General features: G+C 46.5%; 1 protein-coding gene and 1 long non-coding RNA gene across 6 annotated transcripts in view; one reads left to right on the forward strand and one right to left on the reverse strand.

Moving 5' to 3' along the window:
* LOC122461067 overlaps positions 1-6375 on the reverse strand; it is a 24674-nt gene extending 18299 nt beyond the window's left edge. Inside the window, exon 1 of the long non-coding RNA XR_006282769.1 lies at positions 6279-6375. This is a non-coding gene — a long non-coding RNA (uncharacterized LOC122461067). The remainder of the gene's footprint in view (positions 1-6278) is intronic.
* TLX1 (T cell leukemia homeobox 1) lies at positions 4880-18851 on the forward strand. 5 transcript variants are annotated; one of them, XM_043518983.1, is made up of 4 exons: positions 4880-5070; positions 6929-7422; positions 11123-11360; positions 17326-18851. In XM_043518983.1, the coding sequence occupies exons 2-4, from the start codon at positions 6948-6950 to the stop codon at positions 17546-17548; spliced, it is 936 nt and encodes a 311-aa protein (XP_043374918.1). In that variant the 5' UTR covers positions 4880-5070; positions 6929-6947; the 3' UTR covers positions 17549-18851. The 5 variants fall into 5 exon arrangements, with proteins under 5 accessions (XP_043374918.1, XP_038266821.1, XP_043374915.1 ...); XM_038410893.2 differs by having other exon boundaries at positions 4908-5070; positions 11159-11360; XM_043518980.1 differs by lacking the exon at positions 17326-18851 and having other exon boundaries at positions 4934-5070; positions 11123-12123.
* Positions 18852-19135: the final 284 nt, after the last annotated feature.

Here is a 19135-nt window from a genome sequence, read left to right on the forward strand (position 1 = left end):
CAGCAGATCATTTCATTAAATTTTAATGTCGGTCAATTGCCCAGCATAAAAAAAATTACAGACTGTGATCCCATCTAAAATATTAATACCTTAATGCTTGCTGTTAAATAAACCAGTTCCCCAAGCGCTCCCAAATCAATTCTTCATAATGCACTCCTCATTTGGGCACAAGTTTAGAGACATTTTTCTTAGATTATTATTAACTTGTGTCAATTGCTCACCCAGCTAGTGATGGCAGGAGAAAGGGGGCTCTGGAAAAAAACCTCGACTCTCTTTACAGCCAACGCACAATGTTGCAACAATTGAAGACTTTGAACTCTGTTGAGTTGGTGATTTGGCTTTGGGTTGCCCCATGTAAACACACATCTTTCCCCGTGAGATTTTCAGCGGCCCCGGTTAAACCGGGTAGGTTTGGCTGGGCTATTAATCCCTATAGTATCAATCGGGATTCATCGCCTTGCATCTAACCGCCGTAAACTCTCTGAGCGGCCAGATTTCATTTTGGTCAGTTTACAGCAGTTAGATGTCAAGGCGATGAATCCCGATTGATACTATAGGGATTAATAGCCCAGCCAAACCTCCCCGGTTTAACCGGGGCCGCTGAAAATCTCACGGGATGTGTGTTTACATGGGGCAACCCAAAGCTGACTCGAAAACATCCCGAAAAGGCTAAAACTCATTTAAAAATCAAAGGGTATTTAATTGCCAAGCCGTTGTTGGACAAAACATAATTTAGAGGGCCAGGGCCGATGATTTTCCAGTGGGTTTTTCCTAGCATTAAAAATGAAAGTTTAGTGTCAGAAGATGAACTCGCAATCTGAGGAAATACGACGGTGTTTTTTTAAAAAGTGGGGAAAACACATCGCCAATGGAAGATTAATGGATCGAAGAGAAAACGTTAAAACAACACCAACAACTAGTGACAAAGGTAGATTTACAGGGCAAAAGAGAAGAGCTGCGAAATGATTCTGTTGCCCGTATCCCACACAACACAAAATCACATTTGCACGCACAGATCAACAGAGAGACACTTTCACACACAACGTGTCCGCAGCAACGCCAGTGTATTCTCTGAAAAATCACATCATGAAAAAAAATGACCTTTTTTAGGGTTTTCATACACAGTATCTATCTATCTATCTATCTATCTATCTATCTATCTATCTATCTATCTATCTATCTATCTATCTATCTATCTATCTATCTATCTATCTATAATGTCTCTCTGGGTGTGTTTATGAATTAGCTTTTCACAGCTATTGATAAAACTCTTCTCCTACTTGCCTGTAGGTCTGCTACTTTAGAAGAGGGAAACTCGCTCCCATTGTAATGAATCGCTTATTCTAGTTTGAAATACGTAGCCCCTGGACATGCCGCTACTGGATCTGGTCAGTTTCAAGCACAGAAAGTTTGCTGGGAGGAACAATGCGTGGGGCGATTTGGGTTCTGGGATCTCTGTAGTTGCTTTTCTGGCTGATCAACACTAAAAAAAGCCACACGCGAGTCATTTTTAGCTGGTTGGTCTTTAAACTACACTCTCCTAATAGCTGGGGAAGAACTGTCTGTCTGTGTCGTTTTACATTCATGCTCAATTTGTGTACACTTTGGTCTATATCCCATTCTGTATAATATTAAAGGGTTTTGAAAGGAGTCCCTACAGTCAAGAGGAAGGCTCATTTTTACACCTAGCGTTGTAAGCTGAGCTCCTGAGATGTTGCAAGTTAATGGTGGGACGAGCCCTGGCGTGAGTTCTGCAATCACGTTTCCAGGCAGCGAGGCATATTTACAAAGCGAACTGTTTCTTTTGGTGGAGACTGAGAGGAAGGATTCTGCAATTTAGTGTAACCATATAAATTCAGTGAAGGCCGGAGCACATCTGCATAACCTATTTCTTTTTGCTCCACTCCAAAAAGACTGGATTTGTTTCTTTCTAAATTGATATTTCTTAAACAACAACAACAACTCTCCTCCTGACTTCAGTGAGGATCTCTGCTTTCAAATCAATCGCGGAGATGGGGCTCTGGACAGATAATCCGGTTTGAGTCCATCTGAATTCAAAATGCATCTGATTTCCCTCCACATGGTCGTTAATTCAGGCAGGCAGTATCTGGTGTCTCGCTGGTTAAACTGGGGACCGGACGTTTCTTTCCCCTATTAGTGTATAAAACTTACGGGGGCTAAAAGATTCCTAAGTATTGAGAAGGCTTCCCCAGGGAATAACCGTGACTAGAAATGATGGATGACAAAGCAAATCTGAGCAGTCAATAAAAACAAGGACTGGGAACCCCGGCTCCGCTGAAGTCTGTTGCAGAATCCCCTCCGCCTGCAAGAGTTTCGGGGTTTCACCCAGAATAAGGGTGAGATGGTTAAATGTATTCGGCCATGCCTCGTTTTACCAGGGCACACGCCAGAATCTCTCCTTCCTGATCTGACCCAGCTCGATCATAATAGCAGGGGAACGGGACAGGTGCAGAAAGAGGCAGGCGATTTGCTTTTCTATGCGTTCAGACGGATTTCAGCCTGGTTTGTGCCCTGGGAGTCGCATGATTTTAGCTAAACGTCTCATGCTATTAAATGCCACGGCGCTTTGACTTTTTCTTCCTGTGCCGGACATTTACTTTCAACACACACCCCCACCCCCGTTTTTATGAACACTCCCACCACTAGAGTGGATGGATTTTTTTTTAAAGTCAGGTATTTCCCCCCAGCACAATGTAGGGGCAGGGAAATCTCTGAAAACATTTTTTTGGGGGGAAGAGGGAGGTGTGGAAAAAATGTTAACCCCAATTTCAACCTCCTCCATCCCACTGTCTCGGAATGCAAGAGTAAACCCGAAGAGCAGCGGTAAATAAACTAGTCCCGGGCTGACTGAACCTACAGGACTCACCCACACACCACCCTGGCTGCCTCTTGCACCCGAAGAAACCCAACACCCACCCTGCCCCAGCAAGAAGGCCTCGAAGAGAACAGATGGAGCTTGCGTCTTGCCTCTGATCCAGCAGGAACCATGGGTGAAATCTGGGGCCTCAGTCTCAATGGATTCTAGGGCCAAGCCCAGCCCCAAGGGGGGAAGCAATTGTGTGTGTAGCTAGCAATCAATCCACACAGAGACTCCCGCAGACAGAGCATCTGATTATAGATCTCCAGAGAGGTCTCATCCAGGGCCCAAAGCCCGCTGAAGCCAGCGGAAACATTCCCATTGATCTCAAGTCCATGGAGCAGTGATCCAAGCTGGAGGTCACCAGGACCTGGCCAGAGGTGGCAAGGCCCCCCTCACACATGGCCAGGGTTATGAGCTCTCAGAGCATATTTAAAAAATAAACCCACTGAGATGCCAGTAGCAGTGGATTGTAATGCTTCCGACCCTGCCGATAAACAGGCCAAGTCCACCCTTCCCCGGGAAATCGTTAGAACATGGGCTCGGTTTATGCCACCTCTGCTACAGAAAAGTCACTTTACATACACTCGGTGTGGTTAGCACTATCTTTCCCTTCTTTTCCCTTCCCCCAGCTATTTGCCTGATCACCAGGAGTCTCAGGGAGAGAGAAAAATACTATTACTTTAAAAAACACACACTTCTAAAAAGGCCCTAAACAATGTTTTCTGCAAATCAAGATGTGCCAACTCTAGGGTCAGGTCTTTCCCAGTATGGTTTGGACCATATCAAAGTTTGAAGCTGTGCCCGCCCCAGAATTCACAGGGCAGTGGGTCGGTGCAATATTTTAGGGGGAATGCCACACCTGGACACAACGGGAGGTCTTTGTATGGGAGGTTAGTTTGGAAGTGGTACAAATGGGGGCTATTTGAAAGAACCTCAGAGTTTTGATATCCGAGGGATTGCGGGCAGAGGGCCGGTGAAGAGACTATGAAGTGCCCCCTCCTCCAGGCAATTTATTCCACAGATTATTGCAAAGTTGCAGGAATTAGGTCTATGGATATAATGCCCGCATGCATGGGGTCTCTCTCTCACATATACACCAGAGAGACAGAGAGAGACAGGATTTACCTTCCGAGGTAATATTCCCATGGACCTCAATGGGATTAAGAGCAGGGCCCAAAAGTTCTGGCTACAAATAGTTTCCTCTCTACTCAATCAAGCGGAAGAGTATTTGGATGGGGTGTGCATTAGGAACAATGCATGTTTGTACGTTATGAACAATGCAGGTTTGTGCGTTAAGGAAAAGCATCTCAACACGTCTGTAGTGAATTTTACTTTATAAAATAAAGAGCAAACGTTCTCCCTTCTTAGAATCAATCAATCAGTCAGGCCCTACTGTCTCTGATGAATTGGCTGTGGCGCATAGCTGATTGGGGTAATTTGGTTAAGGTTCCTAAGGAGGAGGCGAGATCCTGTCCTATTTGGAAGGTGGTTTAAAGCTGTCCTACCCATGATCTTCTCTCTGTTTGGGAAAAAAAGTTGTGTTGGAGTTTGTGTTTCGGTACAACAGTCCGATGATGTATGTGTGTGAGGGACCAATTCTCTGTGTGAGAGACACAATAATTGCACCGGTAGTGAGAGGGGGGTACTGCGTGTAGTTTTACCTCGCCTTGGATCAAAAGGGTATCACTTTACGCCCTGGCGATTTCATCCCAATAGACATCCCGAGCTGAGGGGCGAGTCTGTAAACTGGTTGAGTAGATCTGCTCCCTGGAAAAGCAAAGTCACACAGACAAGACTCAACGCACAGCAAAAACTGGCCACAGGAGAAGCCAGGATCTGAAACCCCTTCTCTGGAGCTGCGGAGATCCCAGCCTCTGGGAGGTGACAGCTTGTTTCTAAAGGGGATCGAAAGTGGATCCCTTCGAGTGTGGAGATCCCCAGGTTTGGGACTGATAGGTTAATAACAGGCGCTCCGCGGGCAAACCCGTCCCGTTCAACTACAATGACACCCCTAAGGGAGATCGCTGTCAATGAGCAGGCGCTGGGGTAGGAGGCAGATGGCCCGGGGACTAGCTGTCTGCAGAGACACTTCGGAAAATGCAACCCCGGCGGGCTGCCTGGGCCCCTTTCCTGGCTCACGCGAAAGTCGGTGATTGTTGAGCGTATCCGTCGGGTTGCCCCGCGAGCAGGTAGGGAGCAGCCCCGGGACAGAATGGCCTTAAACACGCCCAGGGAACCGCTGGCGGATGCCTCTGGCTGGCTGCTGCGAAATTAGCCCGTTGCAGCGGCCTTTGTATGAGCGCAGAGGAACAGCCTGGACCCAAACAGGGGAATGGACCGATCGTTTTTAACTGCTCACACACGTGCTTTCAATTGCAAAAGGTGGGCCTTTGAAACTCCCTCTCCCACCTCTCCGTGTGGCTGCGCGTCCAGTCTCTGCACAAGTCGCGTTCAAGCGATCCCCATAGCCAGCACTAGTCCGGTGGGTTTAGCTACAGTACCCCTCTTCTTCGGTTTCAGAGTAGCAGCCGTGTTAGTCTGTATCCGCGCAAAGAAAAGGAGGACTTGTGGCACCTTAGAGACTAACGAATTTATTTGAGCAGAAGCTTTCCTGTAGCTCACGAAAGCTTATGCTCAAATAAATTTGTTAGTCTCTAAGGTGCCACAAGTCCTCCTTTCCTCTTCTTTGGCTTATTTGCAGAGGTTGCCACATATGACTGATTTACTCAAATCAAGGGAGCATTGGTTTTGGGTCCATCTTCATTTATCCAGTCTGATGAAACCTTTCTATTACCCCCACTCCGCAGGGTCCCAGCTGGGAGTACCGGGGTAATGTTTGGTGTGTAAAGAATCGGATTGATAATTTAGTTACAGAAGGGACAGGCGAGTCACTTCTAAAGTAAATCGTGGGTGCCCGAGATAAACATTTTACATATAATATAAAATGATGTATTTATATTTATACAAACAACACAGGATATTATATATCCTCTGTAAATCCCTTCTCGTATTGTATTATGTATTTAGATTTCTACGAACAAATATATCCATCTATACATCTCCTTTGTAAATCTTCTGTCTAATATTTCATTATGTATTTCGATTTCTACAAATAGCACAGTGTATATAGATATATCTCCTTGGTAAATCTCTGCGGACTATTTTGTTATGCATTTAGATTTCTACAGACAGCAACAGATTTTTATATGAAAATCTAAATACCGAATACCCAATATGAGAGAACGGATTTATACAGAGACAGCGATCCAGATATGAGATCGCTCACTTTTTCATATTTCTGCCCCCTCCACGCCTCAGACTTTGGAAAAAGAAAGGCGCCTCCCTCCCCCTTCTTCTCCCCCAGCCATTGCAACTCCAGCGCCGATTAAGCTTTTACCTTCTTTGTCTGGGCACGAAGGGCTTTGCACAATGGCAGCAAAATACCTGCAGCTTTTTCACGTGGTGGCGGAAAGGCACTCGTGTCTGTTACACTCGCCCAGGGCTGGATGGGAGGAACGAGAAATACACCGGAGGGAGGGCGGGGGGCGTGTGGATGTTTAGAGAAAACGTGAGCTAGTCCATTGCACAAATAAACCACCGGCAGTTGCAAGCTGCTTCCTTTGCGTTTTAGCTGGGGTGACTTGACTTTATAAGGCTCTGGCTAGCCTGGATTTTTTGGGCTCTGAAAGAAACTCCTTTTCTCCCCTCACTCTCTCTCTCTCTCTCTTCCCTGACTGTCATTCATTCAGCTGCTCTCGGGATCCAGCCAATGGAGACCCAGGGCCTAGAAGTAGCAGGCCTTCTGGTAACATGATTGATGCCCTCGAAGCCAAGCCAGAGTCCAGACGCTCCCACACACTCACCCATTCTCTCCCAAATCTCCGCTCTTGCTTTTTTCCAGCCCTTCCTTCTCCACTTCCAGCCTCCTTGGAGGCTTTGGGGCGAAGCGAAGCGAGACCGGAGAGGCGCGCGGTGTAAATCTCTTCCCTGATCCGGCACTGGCCTGGAGCAGGGTGGGGGTGGGGACCCACCTTTTGTGTTGTTTAGGGGGATTACGAGCGGCAGCATGGATCACATAGGGGCTCACCACCTCCACCAGAGCCACGCCGAGCCCATCAGCTTTGGAATCGACCAGATCCTCAACAACCCGGACCAAGGCAGCTGCATGATCTCCGGCTCCCGGCTGCAGGACTCCTCCGACTACGGCTTGAGCTGCATCGTGAGCAGCGCGTACAACACCATGACCGGCAGCTACGGGGCGAACGGCGGCTCGGCCGGGGCTTACCCGGGCGCCTGCAGCATGGCTTCCCTGCCGGGCTCCTACAACGTCAACATGGGGGTGGCCATGAGCGGGAACGGCCTGAACTCGGCTGGGGGCGTGATCCGGGTGCCGGCACACAGGCCGCTGGCTGGCGGCGGGCACCAGCCCCTCTCCACCGGGATGCCCACCGTGCCCTCGGTGAACACCATGAACAACCTCACGGGACTCACTTTCCCCTGGATGGAGAGCAACAGGCGCTACACGAAAGACAGGTTCACAGGTGAGTCCCGTCCCCTGGTTTCCAGAGCGGTGCAGCCCGGCTCGCCTGCCTCTCTGTCGGGGTCACCGCCGCGGCTATGCCTGGCCCACCTGGGGCGCGACGGCAGGTTCCCTCCCCGCTGCACCAGACAGCGCTGTCCCCTGGCCTCCCCCCCGCTGCCCTTTCCAGACGGCCGGGATTGGCCGGGTGCGCCTGCAAGGGCGTGATCCATTGATTCCAGGGTGATCACCAAGACCACGGCCCCGCTCTCCACGTTCCGAGAAATGGGCACAGAGAAGCAAATCCCTACATAGAATTAGTCCCGGGCCAGCCACTGAGGCAGAGAGTAATGAGGCCGACGAGGAAAGAAATAATCATATTAAAGGATGCAGCACAATTAGTGATCCGGGGGTGAATCCAACTGAATGGGACTATTTATTAATTACCGGGGGGTTGGGACGATTCCCCAAGTGCATTTTGGCTATTGGGTGCAAAGATAGCCAAGGGACAGCAGGATTTATAAATGAATCAGTCATTAGTACAGATATGTTTTGACTAAGAAAGCACAGTTAGGCTCTAATAATAACAACAATAAACTCACAGTGGATGTCACATTTAAACCCTTGAAACTCACCCCGAAAATAGTTGCAAACGTTTTTCAGGCTCAGATTTTTCAGGGAGGTTTAGTTGAGAAAAGAATAGATTATTTGTTTATCCCTAACTTCTCATGGAAGGAGAAGGCTACGCACGGATTTATTTTTAAAGTGAGGGTTTAATGTAGGCACATTATTGCGGGAAGGATAATCCATTTGTTGGATCTAGTAACAGGCAAACACCGAGAGGGAACTGGAATTCTCTCATTTGATTATGGCCAGGCTCCAAAAGGAATTTCATGTTTCTATGATTTTTAACAAGTTTTTGTCCTAGTTTTTCTTCAAGGAAGATTACGGATCAATGTAAATTTCCTCTGCGAAACTGTGTTTTGCAGTTCCCAAGCGAGCCTAATGCAGAATATAATAATGAACAGACAAAGCGGCTTCCACCGACAGGGCCGAGCAAAACATTTAAGTGCTGCTCTTTCGCTTCACTTTTGGAGTCAGTTCTCAACCATTGCCCGCACCCCCAGACCCAAAGCAGTGTCGAGTGGGCGGCTGGATGACGGTTTGGGTATGAACTGGGAAACGAATCCAACATCAGAATGAGTGTGTTGAAAAGGCAGAAAAATTGTAAAATGGGGAGAATCCGTCCACTTGAAAGCAGCTCCCGGTTAATTTATACTTTCCAGTGTGACCAATTGGGATTATTTTTAAATCTAATTTGGATACGATATCAATTTACTCATATAATTAAAAATACAAACGAATGAAGTCTTTATCTACCTCCCAGGGGGAATAAGGCTCAATTTAATCATTGTTTATAGAGCGCGTTGAGATCCTGGGATGAAAGGCGTCGTTAGAATTGCCGAATATTTCAGCTCTCTTACTATTACACAGGCAAACAAGTGGAGCTTTTTCCTGAGCGGGTACCGGGGAATAGAGCCCATAATATAACTGCAAGAGGTGGAGAATTAGGCTGGTTAACGACAGATGAAGGCACCTACAAATCTCATTGTAGAAACACTGCACAAAAGGTTTCCCAGAGACAAAATCAGGTAGTATTATTAGTTATTACTGCTGAGTATTAAACTCAGCAATTGGATGGGGTTCAAGACGGTAAATGTCTACCTGTTAGAAACAGGGGACAGATCATTCCATCTGGGATGTACTGTACCTTTTGCCCTGGAATAAACATCTTTGCCATGTGCTCTGGCCACTAGATAGGAAGTTGTTGCGGCATTCATTTCACAGTAGTAATCGGGGCGGGAGGACTAAATGCATGATAGATCCTAATTAGGCAACTATCACAAAAGGCCGTTTTGCCTGAAATTGACAGCAAATGTTCCCCTGTCATCTGAGTTTCCTCTGCTCTGTGGAAGGAAGGTACTGCTTAGCTTCCGGACCGACTAGGTACTCTAAAAGATTTAGGGGCCTATATTTTTCCATTACCTCCCAACCTGATTATATTTGTGTCGGAACAGGGAGGAGGGCAGACGTTTTTCTGCGCTGTCTGGAAGAGGGACTGTCAAAATGGGAGCTTAGTTACAATAGCAAGGGAGAGGAATAAGAGGCCCTGCAGATAGCGAGAGGAAGATATATGTAGACAGAAGACAGTTTAGATCGCTCTAATAATAGTATTTTTCTATCTTCTCCGTTGAATGGGCGATGCCCTTGTACCTCACTTCAGTGCATCCGGCCTAGAGATGTTGTTCCACAACTAATAAAAACAGATACAATTTAATAACAGCAACGCTAATTCCGGGAGCCTTTTCTGTATTTATGAAACTCTCATCGAAATTATTTCGATCCACTCCAGCGATTCCTGCCTATAGTGAGAAAGGGGGAAAGCAAACACGCGTTTGTGTTCCGTGGAAGTTGGTGCAGGATCAGATTTTAAACTTAATTTTACATCAGGACGAGGTAGCATATTCGTGTTTAAAGAGAATTCTGTGGGTAAGGTCCTTCCTAATTCAGGGGAAATAGATGATCAGTTATGACAAAAACTTTATTAATGGGATTAAACAGCGCGACCAAAAGGATATAGATATATAGATATACAGATATAAAACCCCAGACCAAAAATAATCACCTTCCTATACACACCAGGGACTAAAACAAATCTGAACTGTGGAAATCTGTCAGTATCAGAGAGATGATTCATTCCACAAAGTACCGGGCCCCCGCATCCGCTTTATTGACCCAATAGCCCGTGTTTGTGTTGCTAATGCCATTAATCGGATTTGTCACATTCAGAGCAATCCAGGAACTTTCTCGGGGGCGGGTAGTTTCCCTCTTTACATGAACTAAACAAACGCCCCGAGCTGTATTTTGAACACGCGACTGACACCGACTTCGTCCAAAGGCAGCTCTCTGAGCGTGTGAACTGACCGAGTAAATCAAATTCCCTAGTCTGAGAAATGGCCAAGGCTCCCCTTTGCGATGACGGGCAGACCGTGCCCCCTGAAATATCTCCGGCTGGGCACCCCGGGGTGCGGCAGCGAATTAACCACGGTTCATTCCCCCCGCCCTGGTTAGCAGGTAGCGGGATAGCAGGGGGTGCATCACGAGGGCGCCGGTTTTCGCGGTTTGATCGAGGGAAAGGGCAGTTTGCTGCCAATAACAAGAACGCGTTAAGATAAATCTCAGTAGTTAGCACAGGGGACTCGGCGCCGATCCGGCTCCCACAAAGTCACTGGACGAGGTGGGGGCCTTTCCTGCTCTTCCAGCCGCACCAGATCTTCCCACCGCGCGTTACTAACATCTGCCGCTCCTGGTTCTTTCTACACCCCCCCCCCCCGACCCAGAGGGAGGCCCGGGTGTGCCGCGGAAGGGTTTGGGGCTGAGGGATGTTGGTGCCTCGGAAGGCCCGGGCAGAGAGGGTGTTCATTGCTGGGGAAGGGCGGGGGGTGCTTTGCAGCGTGCTATTAGCAGCTATAGCTCACCCAGGGCAGCATGGGCTCTGCTAACAGCCCCCTTCGCCCCCCGGCCCTGCTTCCCAGGCCAGGCTCTGCCCACTCGCCTCGCAATCTCTCTCTGTGTCTGTCTCTGCTATCGCTTGTGGACCCCTCCTGATATTTTGCTGCTTGCTTCTTTGCCCCCCCCGCCCGCCCCGTCTCCCACCCCAGTGGCCCTCTCACCCTTCACTGTAACACGCCGTATAGGTCACCCCTACCAGAACCGGACGCCGCCCAAGAAGAAGAAACCCAGGACGTCTTTCACCCGGCTGCAGATCTGCGAGCTGGAGAAGCGGTTCCACCGGCAGAAGTACCTGGCGTCGGCCGAGCGGGCAGCCCTGGCCAAGGCCCTCAAGATGACAGATGCCCAGGTGAAAACCTGGTTCCAGAACAGGAGGACAAAGTGGAGGTCAGAAGCGAATCCCGCCCCGGGGGGTGTATTTGGTCTGGTGTGTGACGGCCCCGTTATCTTTGCAGACTGTCTGGGGTTCGCTGCCTCGACGGCGGGCCGCTCCCGGCCGCGCCCGGTGTGTGTGGTGTTACTGCGCGTCTGTGGTGTTGTTCGTGCGCAGACACAACTCGGGGCCATTACCCGGGTGTTGAGCTACGTGGGTGACAGAAGTTTGCCCCCCGCGGGGTGTGGGGTTGTGTCTCTCCTCGCAGGCGGCTGCCGTTTAAACGGTTTCCGAGTCGGAGCTTTGCCCCTTTGAAAGACAGGCCCAGGGCCGCTTTAAGCTGAAAACAATCTCGGTTCTGTTCAGCAAAACCGGGTGCGCTTAGCCGGGGCGGGGCGGGGGGTTGTGGTCGGTCGAGGCATTGGTTCGGTTGAACTGAGCGCTGAGGGGAGGGACCCACACACGCGGCGAGGTCCCTTCAGACCCCACAGCCGGAGAGAGGGGTCTATGCTTGGGTGAACTGGTCAGCGCTGATAACTCCGGAATCAGCGACCTGGCCAAGCGCCGCAGCAGAAGTGAAGTGCAGTGGGGATGCCGGACGCAGGAAAGAGCGCGTCGGTCTGGCATTGCGTGTGACTCCGCTGGGATCCGGCCAAGGGGAGGAACGGGGTTCAGGAAGGTTCCAGAGGGGCAGCCCTGTTAGTCTGTATCAGCAAAACCAAGGAGGAGTCTTTGGGGCACCTTCGAGACTAACACATTTGTTTGGGGCATAAGCTTAAATGTAAAAAGAAAAGGAGGACTTGTGGCACCTTAGGACTAACAAATTTATTAGAGCATAAGCTTTCGTGAGCTACAGCTCACTTCATCGGATGCATTTGGTTTTTTCCCCCAAATGCATCAAATGAAGTGAGCTGTAGCTCACGAAAGCTTATGCTCTAATAAATTTGTTAGTCTCTAAGGTGCCACAAGTCCTCCTTTTCTTTTTGCGAATACAGACTAACACGGCTGCTACTCTGAAAGCTTAAATGTGGTAAGTCTCTAAATGCCACGAGGACTCCACCTTGGTTTTGGTTTTGGTTCAGGAAGGTGTTTCAGACCCCAGTTTTTTCTCTCTTTGGCGGGATCCTTTTGGTTCAGTGCTTTAAAGAGTACATATGGTATTAAATGCAGGAGACTGGTGTCCCCAAACACCAGCCGTTCTCTCCATCTGACCTGTGAGAAAAATACGCCCCCTTCACATGTATATTCATGGCCGGCCAACAATAATGACAGTGTTTGGGAGTGGATTTCTGATGGACTCTCTCTACTCCCCGCAGAGCTAAGGCAATTTATACCAGCTCCTGATCTTCCCCCGAGTCCTCCTCAGGGTAACAGTTCTTTCCCCAGTGTCTTTAAACTGGCCTGATAGTTTTATACAGAGAAGAAGAAGGGCCAATAATAATGGGAAACCATTTCCGGAGGAGAAAAATCCGAATGAAATTATGTTTCATTTTTTAAAAAAGCGACGTTACCCGGGTGGGGGGGAAAGGCAATTTTTACTGTGAAAAGGCATCTTTGGGGTGTATTTTGGGGAGTTGTAAGTACTTTGGAGGAGAAGGAAACATACAAAATCCAGCATGTCATTTTGACTCTATGGCCTTTGGGGGTGTTTGTTTTGTTTTATTTTTTCCGTGATTTGTACTGACCAAAAAGCGGGTGTGTGCCTACATGGATCTGTAATAATAAATGTAGCGTTTTGTGAACAATTGAGGCCCGGGTCAAGAGGCATAGGAAGGAACCCTGTTTTCCTGGGCCATGTGGCAATAGCCTAGAATGGTCTCGCGTCAGGGACGCTTTCCAGAGTAGCTAGAGGGGGTGAACGTGGCCATAAGCCACCCCCCCGTGTCATGACGGTATGAATTGAGCTATTCATTTTCACACTAGCAACCAGAACATTTAGATTAGTAATACGGGACTGTGGATTTCAATACCGTGCCCTAAAAAGACAGCAATATGAGTTGATATTTATTTGAAAAGCCCCAGCAGTCCTGAAAGTGCCGGGGAAAGGAACTGCTGTAGATTTTGAAGTCTTTGAAGTGATTGGTTATGCTAAAAGCGAGGGATTTTAACTTTGAAAAAATCCCATTGGGGTTTTGTAGTTACACAAAGGACATTTAAGAAATGAAAGAAATGAAACCCGTCTTGTTTTCTTTACTTACCCTCCAATGTACACTACCAGTCAAGAAAGGGTGTGACAATAACCATTGTTCACAAGGAAGTTTATATATATATTTTATATATATATTTATATATATATATATATATATATTATATATATAATGGTTTGAAATCTCTAATGTGAAGTTCTGAATTATTATTGACTTGAGTTTTAAAGGACTAGAGGGTTATTTTCTCAAGTCCTCCGCAAAACAAAATATACTGTCTTCTTGGTTTTTTTAAAATCCTTTTGTATACATTGGATAAAGCTATTTATAATCCACAATAGATCAGCTCTTATTTAGAATAGATTGATCTCATTTTGCTTTTAAAAATCCTTCATGCACGGTAGCACTACGCGGTTAAAAATCCATTTCCCCTTCCTTGCTATAAGTAAGATTTCTGATAGCATTAATGGGGAAAATGCCACAGACAGATAGATGTGAGTTCTCGGGTAAAAATAGACAAATATAGGCGATTGTATATAATATTTAGCACGAGAATTGTACACACCAGCTTTTGCTAGGATGTGCCAAAAGGAATTGGAAGACAGATGTTTCAATAAATACACGAGGTTTAATGAAAGCTCTTTGAGTATGAAATAACTCTTCCGAGCTCAATGAGACTAAAGTCAATTATTGTGTATTGTCATCTCCAGGAGTTAGAATTGAAATTGGTAGATAATGAAATTGCTTTCAATCGCTCTCACAAACATGCAGTTGGAGAGTGGTGTATTCATTGCGGAACTGCTAGGGAATAGTTTTTGCGGCCCCAGAAGGGAAACAGAAAAGAAGTGAAATTTTAAAAAGTTAAATATAGACTAACATTCTCTGATCATTTGAAGCAAACAATAAATATATATATCACAAGTCACCATGGCCTTAGCGCTCTAATTGAACTGCCAGGGAGTCCTAAACCGCACGTCTACAAGTTATACAATGGGAAGCTATTTAATAGGGGTGGGAATCCGAAAGGGGACAATCGCCGGAGTTTTATGTACACGGACAGTTGTTGCACACAAAATGCAATTGCCTTAATAATACTTAATTCTAACCCCAGAACCTCCTTTTGGGGACAGTACAACGAACTGTGAAGTCGGTGGCAAGACAGACTTTGAAATCAGGACCAGTCCTTTAGCGGTGGGATCCGGCAGCGCCGGGAAGGGGCTGTAGGGGAATGAGATCGACACTCGGTCGGAAGGAAGTTAAAAATCGCAGCAACTGCGCGATTTGCCAGAGCGTCACGGAACAGGGACCAAATCACTTTCACCGAGTCCTGTTCGGTCACGTTCAGTCCTGAGCCATTGAAATCAATGGGAAAAGCGCTCGGTGAGTAGAAGGGGACCTGGATCGGGGCCATACAGTGGTATAGGGTCCGAGCTTTAAATCCTCACACGGGTAAAAATCCTATTATATGATCGCTCCCGTGTCTTTTACTACTTTAGGTGCCGATCCTGAAAAACTCCCATCGGAGCAGGATAGGGTCGGGCCCCTGGCTAGACACTTCCTATTCGTGCTGGGGGGAAGATCTTCCATAATTTATATATTTGCAATTAAGGCAATGGGCTGTATTAAATAATTATTACTAATATGTTGCCCTTCCGTTGCAATATTTAAATAAATTGCCTGGATCCTGGTGTTTTTGCACCGTCGGGTATTTATTTCTCTCTTGGTTTGAAACATGATTTATTTATTTATTTATTTATTTATTTTGCTGCGAACTGTGTTAACTGAGAATAATGTCCCAGCATGAAATTAATAACCTGTTACCACTAATTATAAAGGAGACGGCGTTACATTTCTCGATGAAGTCAAAACAGTATTAAATATGCATCAAGAGTAAATTTGCTGTGGAAGGAAAACTCCGATATTATTTATGAAATTCTTTCCTTGTCTCTTATTCAGAAGATAATTGGCTGCATACGTTGAATTTTGTCCTGTTTTAACGCGGCACGTATTGGTGGTGGTGGCTGTTTTGAAGTCGGAGAAGAAGGTTACAGGGCTGTCTCCGATCCCATGAAGCTACCCCTGACAGTTGTCAAGAAATTAATGCCATTCAAACTTATTTTACACCGTGCTTTAATAAAAACCGTGCCTCAGAAGTGTTTTTACCGAATGAAATAACACATTGACTCAGCTACATAATAAATAATGCCGGATAAAACAAGCAGCGTGGGTCAGGGAGCAAAGAGAGGAGATCAGATACAAAAATGTATATTTCATGCTCTTTGTAGATGTGAAAGATACATGCAGTGGCTCTTGTCAATAACATTCCACAGTATTTGAGCTGAGAATCAGCTTGGTGTCCCTGAGCTTTCTACAGCCGGCAGGACTCCGATTTCCCACAGATAACCCAGCAACGTCTCCTTTTCCCCAACTCTAATGGGTTATGAACTGAAACCTTTCAGGGGATCGATAGCAAAAGAAAACCCAAACAAACAGTAGTTTCATTAGACATTGATTTTACAACAATGCATTACGAAGTGTGAAGGATCAGTACAGAGCCAGGAAAGTGACAGATAAGGCCATAAATCTGGTAATTACCACCAGAGAAGTAGAGAAATAGCAGAGAGGGAAGGAATTGTTGTTGGCTGATTTTGGACACAGGGTTGATAGGCAGATTTTCATACCCGGATACCCCCCAAACAGAGCCTTGATGTACCTCATATGGAAAACACAAAGGCCTAATATGCCAGGAAAACTTAAGCTGCATGGTGCATGTATTCCCCGGGCCTTTGATTCATTCAGATATAGTGCTTTCCATGCTGGATACTCCAAAGGGGGGAGTCAGTGCCATGGAACCAAGCTGCACAATGGGGTGAGAACTAGTCCTGGTTCCCATTTGACTCAGTGAACTTCCTGTTTGATTTTCTAGGGCTGGCTAGCTGGGGGGGGGGGGGGATATAGTGAAAAGTAACTGGAAGGACAGTGAGTTGAGCCCATCCACAGACACTGTAACCTGAGATCCACAGTAGGCCACATGGTTTCCAGGAGAGAGAAGACCAACCCTGGTGTTCCACTCTCTACAGTGTATACAGCTGGAGGGATGAACCAGAACTTTCTTCATGGTTCTATCCTGAGAGCCTCACCTACTGAAGTGAATGGGGTTTTGCCTGAGAAAGGAGCGCAGGTTTTGGCCAAAGTTATTTCAAGGGGCCTAACTGGGCACCAAGGAAAGGGGCTCTGTGTGTGCATGCTGTGGGGAGTGCTGTGCCACAGGGGATCTCCTCGGAGACCAAAGGGATTGGTCACTTCCCACAAAGCTGTGGACAATGGAGCTCAGACACTGGGCGAGTGAAGGAAGTCTGCCTTTCCTTCGGACTGCTCTGGAATAATTTCCCAAGGTCCCTGGCTGCAGTCATTTGCAGTAAGCTGGGGACAGTCCTGGAGAACAGGGAACAATCCTGCATTGGCCTGGGGGATGGGATGGGGGAGGGGTAGATTTGACTTAATTAGGTCTCTTCCAGCTCAGTCTTCTCTGCTGCTATGGACAGTCCATATCTTCCTTGATGAGAACATGTCCTGCATCCATGGCCACAAAGGAAGCTTTGGATTTTGCTTAGTACTTTCCCTTTTCTTAAGGAGAGTAATGGAAAGACAGTGTGGTCCAGTGGCTAGGTGCCCTGGGCTGGGACTGAGGAGACATGGGTACTATTCCCTGTTTTGTGGCCTTCCACAGGTCTCTCACTGTGTGTCGGTACAGGGCCCAGCACAGTGAGGCCATGACCTTGGTAGGGCAGCTCTACCATGACATAAATCATTCATGATTATTGTTTTCTCCCAGGCGACAAACTGCAGAAGAGAGGGAGGCCGAGAGACAGCAAGCCAACCGCATCCTCATGCAGCTCCAGCAGGAGGCCTTCCAGAAAAGCATCAATCAGCCCCTGCAGGCAGACCCCATCTGTGTTCACAACTCTTCCCTCTTCGCCCTCCAGAACCTCCAGCCTTGGTCCGATGACTCGTCCAAGATCACCAGCGTCACCTCCGTTGCCTCTGCTTGTGAATAGAGCCCACAATCCAGTGGTCCCTCCCCACACACTGCGTTACGAGCCACCCAAGCTTCAGCACAGCCCGAAGCATTCTTCTTCCCAACAGGAAACTACCCCTGTACACTGTCACCCAAGAGCCCCACACTTCCAATGTGCCGAGACAGCAAATATCCTCTTGGCAGGAAGAAGGGGAGAGGGAAAAAATAAAGTCACCTGCGGGATTATTCAGATAAAAATGGCATTTCCCTTTTTGTCTTTTGAAAGTCTCCATTACTGGACAATGAACAACAAGGAGCTCCCTTAATTATTCCCAGAAAGTAAAGATATATTAGCCCCATGTCATCCTTTCAGAATCCATGGAGGAAATCTTCCCTGGATTCTGTCCGCAGCCAGTGCAGGCCTTTGCTTTCTTTGTATATGTTTTTTAGACTGGTCATTTAAAATGAAATAATTCCCCCTTCCTTGAAATGGAGCTTTGACGTTTCTTTAACAAACCCCCTCGCCTCCACCTGGGTCATTGGTGCAAAAGAAATGCACAGACTGGATTCAACAAATGGACAAAACAGCCCAGCTTTTGTCTTTTGCCTGGTGGTTTCTACATGCAGGGGAAGTGAATTCCTTGGATTTCACCTAGGAATGTCTCTTCCTCCTTTTAATTATTATATTTTTCCAGTGGGGGAATAAGAGAGGAAACTGACGGACCTTTGAAGATAGTAAGCACCATATTGCAAATAATTGTATGAAGATTCCAAACTGTTTTCCTGGATACCACATACTCTGCATTGATCAACTTATATTTTAATCACTCTTGAAACATCTCTGGCATTCTGCAGAGACAATTCAGTTTCATTCAGTGGATTATTTTGGTATTATTTACAAATGTTGTTCAATGTTTTCTTTTACTTCTTTTGCTCTAGACGTCAACTTAAGTTGGGGGGAAATCTTTCACTTTCAGCTGTTTCTCTCATTTCTTTAATTGTATTGTGGGAAGGAGACATGCTTAAGTCAAGCACTTCTTATAGCAAACTCCAGGAATATATATATATAGATATATATACACAGTATATATTTTTCAGTTACTTATAATCTAAAACAGCACTGCCAATTTAAGCAGCTGGTACAAACAATCAATCAAAAATATTTTCAGTGAGATTTTTAAAGGCATTTGTTTGTTTGTTTTAAGTTATGCACTTCTAAGGTGTTTCATGTGTATTCATTTTATAAAGTGCTTGTGTAATTTATGTGGATACAAAAGAATAAAAAAAAACCCTCCAGGATACTGGAAAAATCAGCTAAAGCTTTGCTCTTGTTTTTGTACTGAGTTCCAAGAGGGAATATTACATCAGAAGTCACATAGCAACCGCCTTCAAAATTATGGTTGAGATATAAATGGAATTAACATTGCCCTTCTATTTATGTAGAATCTTCTTGGCTCCAGAACCTAGCGGGGTATGTAATACATTTTACCCCAGATCCTGCTAACATTTTTAGGTATAAAACCAGCAAAGCACTTAGCAGCTGCTTAACTTTAAGCACTTCATTGGGACTGCTTATGTGATTAAATTAAGCAGATGCTAAGGACTTTAGTATGGAGAAGAGACGACT

The sequence above is a fragment of the Dermochelys coriacea genome, chromosome 7 (genome assembly GCF_009764565.3).
Source record: "Dermochelys coriacea isolate rDerCor1 chromosome 7, rDerCor1.pri.v4, whole genome shotgun sequence".
NCBI classification, from domain to species: domain Eukaryota; kingdom Metazoa; phylum Chordata; order Testudines; family Dermochelyidae; genus Dermochelys; species Dermochelys coriacea.

What these genes read in the sequence shown, in the direction of transcription:
- TLX1 (XM_043518980.1), top strand. Translation starts at nt 6,948, where the DNA reads ATGGATCACATAGGGGCTCACCACCTCCACCAGAGCCACGCCGAGCCC. An exon ending in CACGAAAGACAGGTTCACAG is followed by an intron (nt 7,423 to 11,122) that starts GTGAGTCCCGTC and finishes CTCCCACCCCAG; the next exon opens with TGGCCCTCTCACCCTTCACT.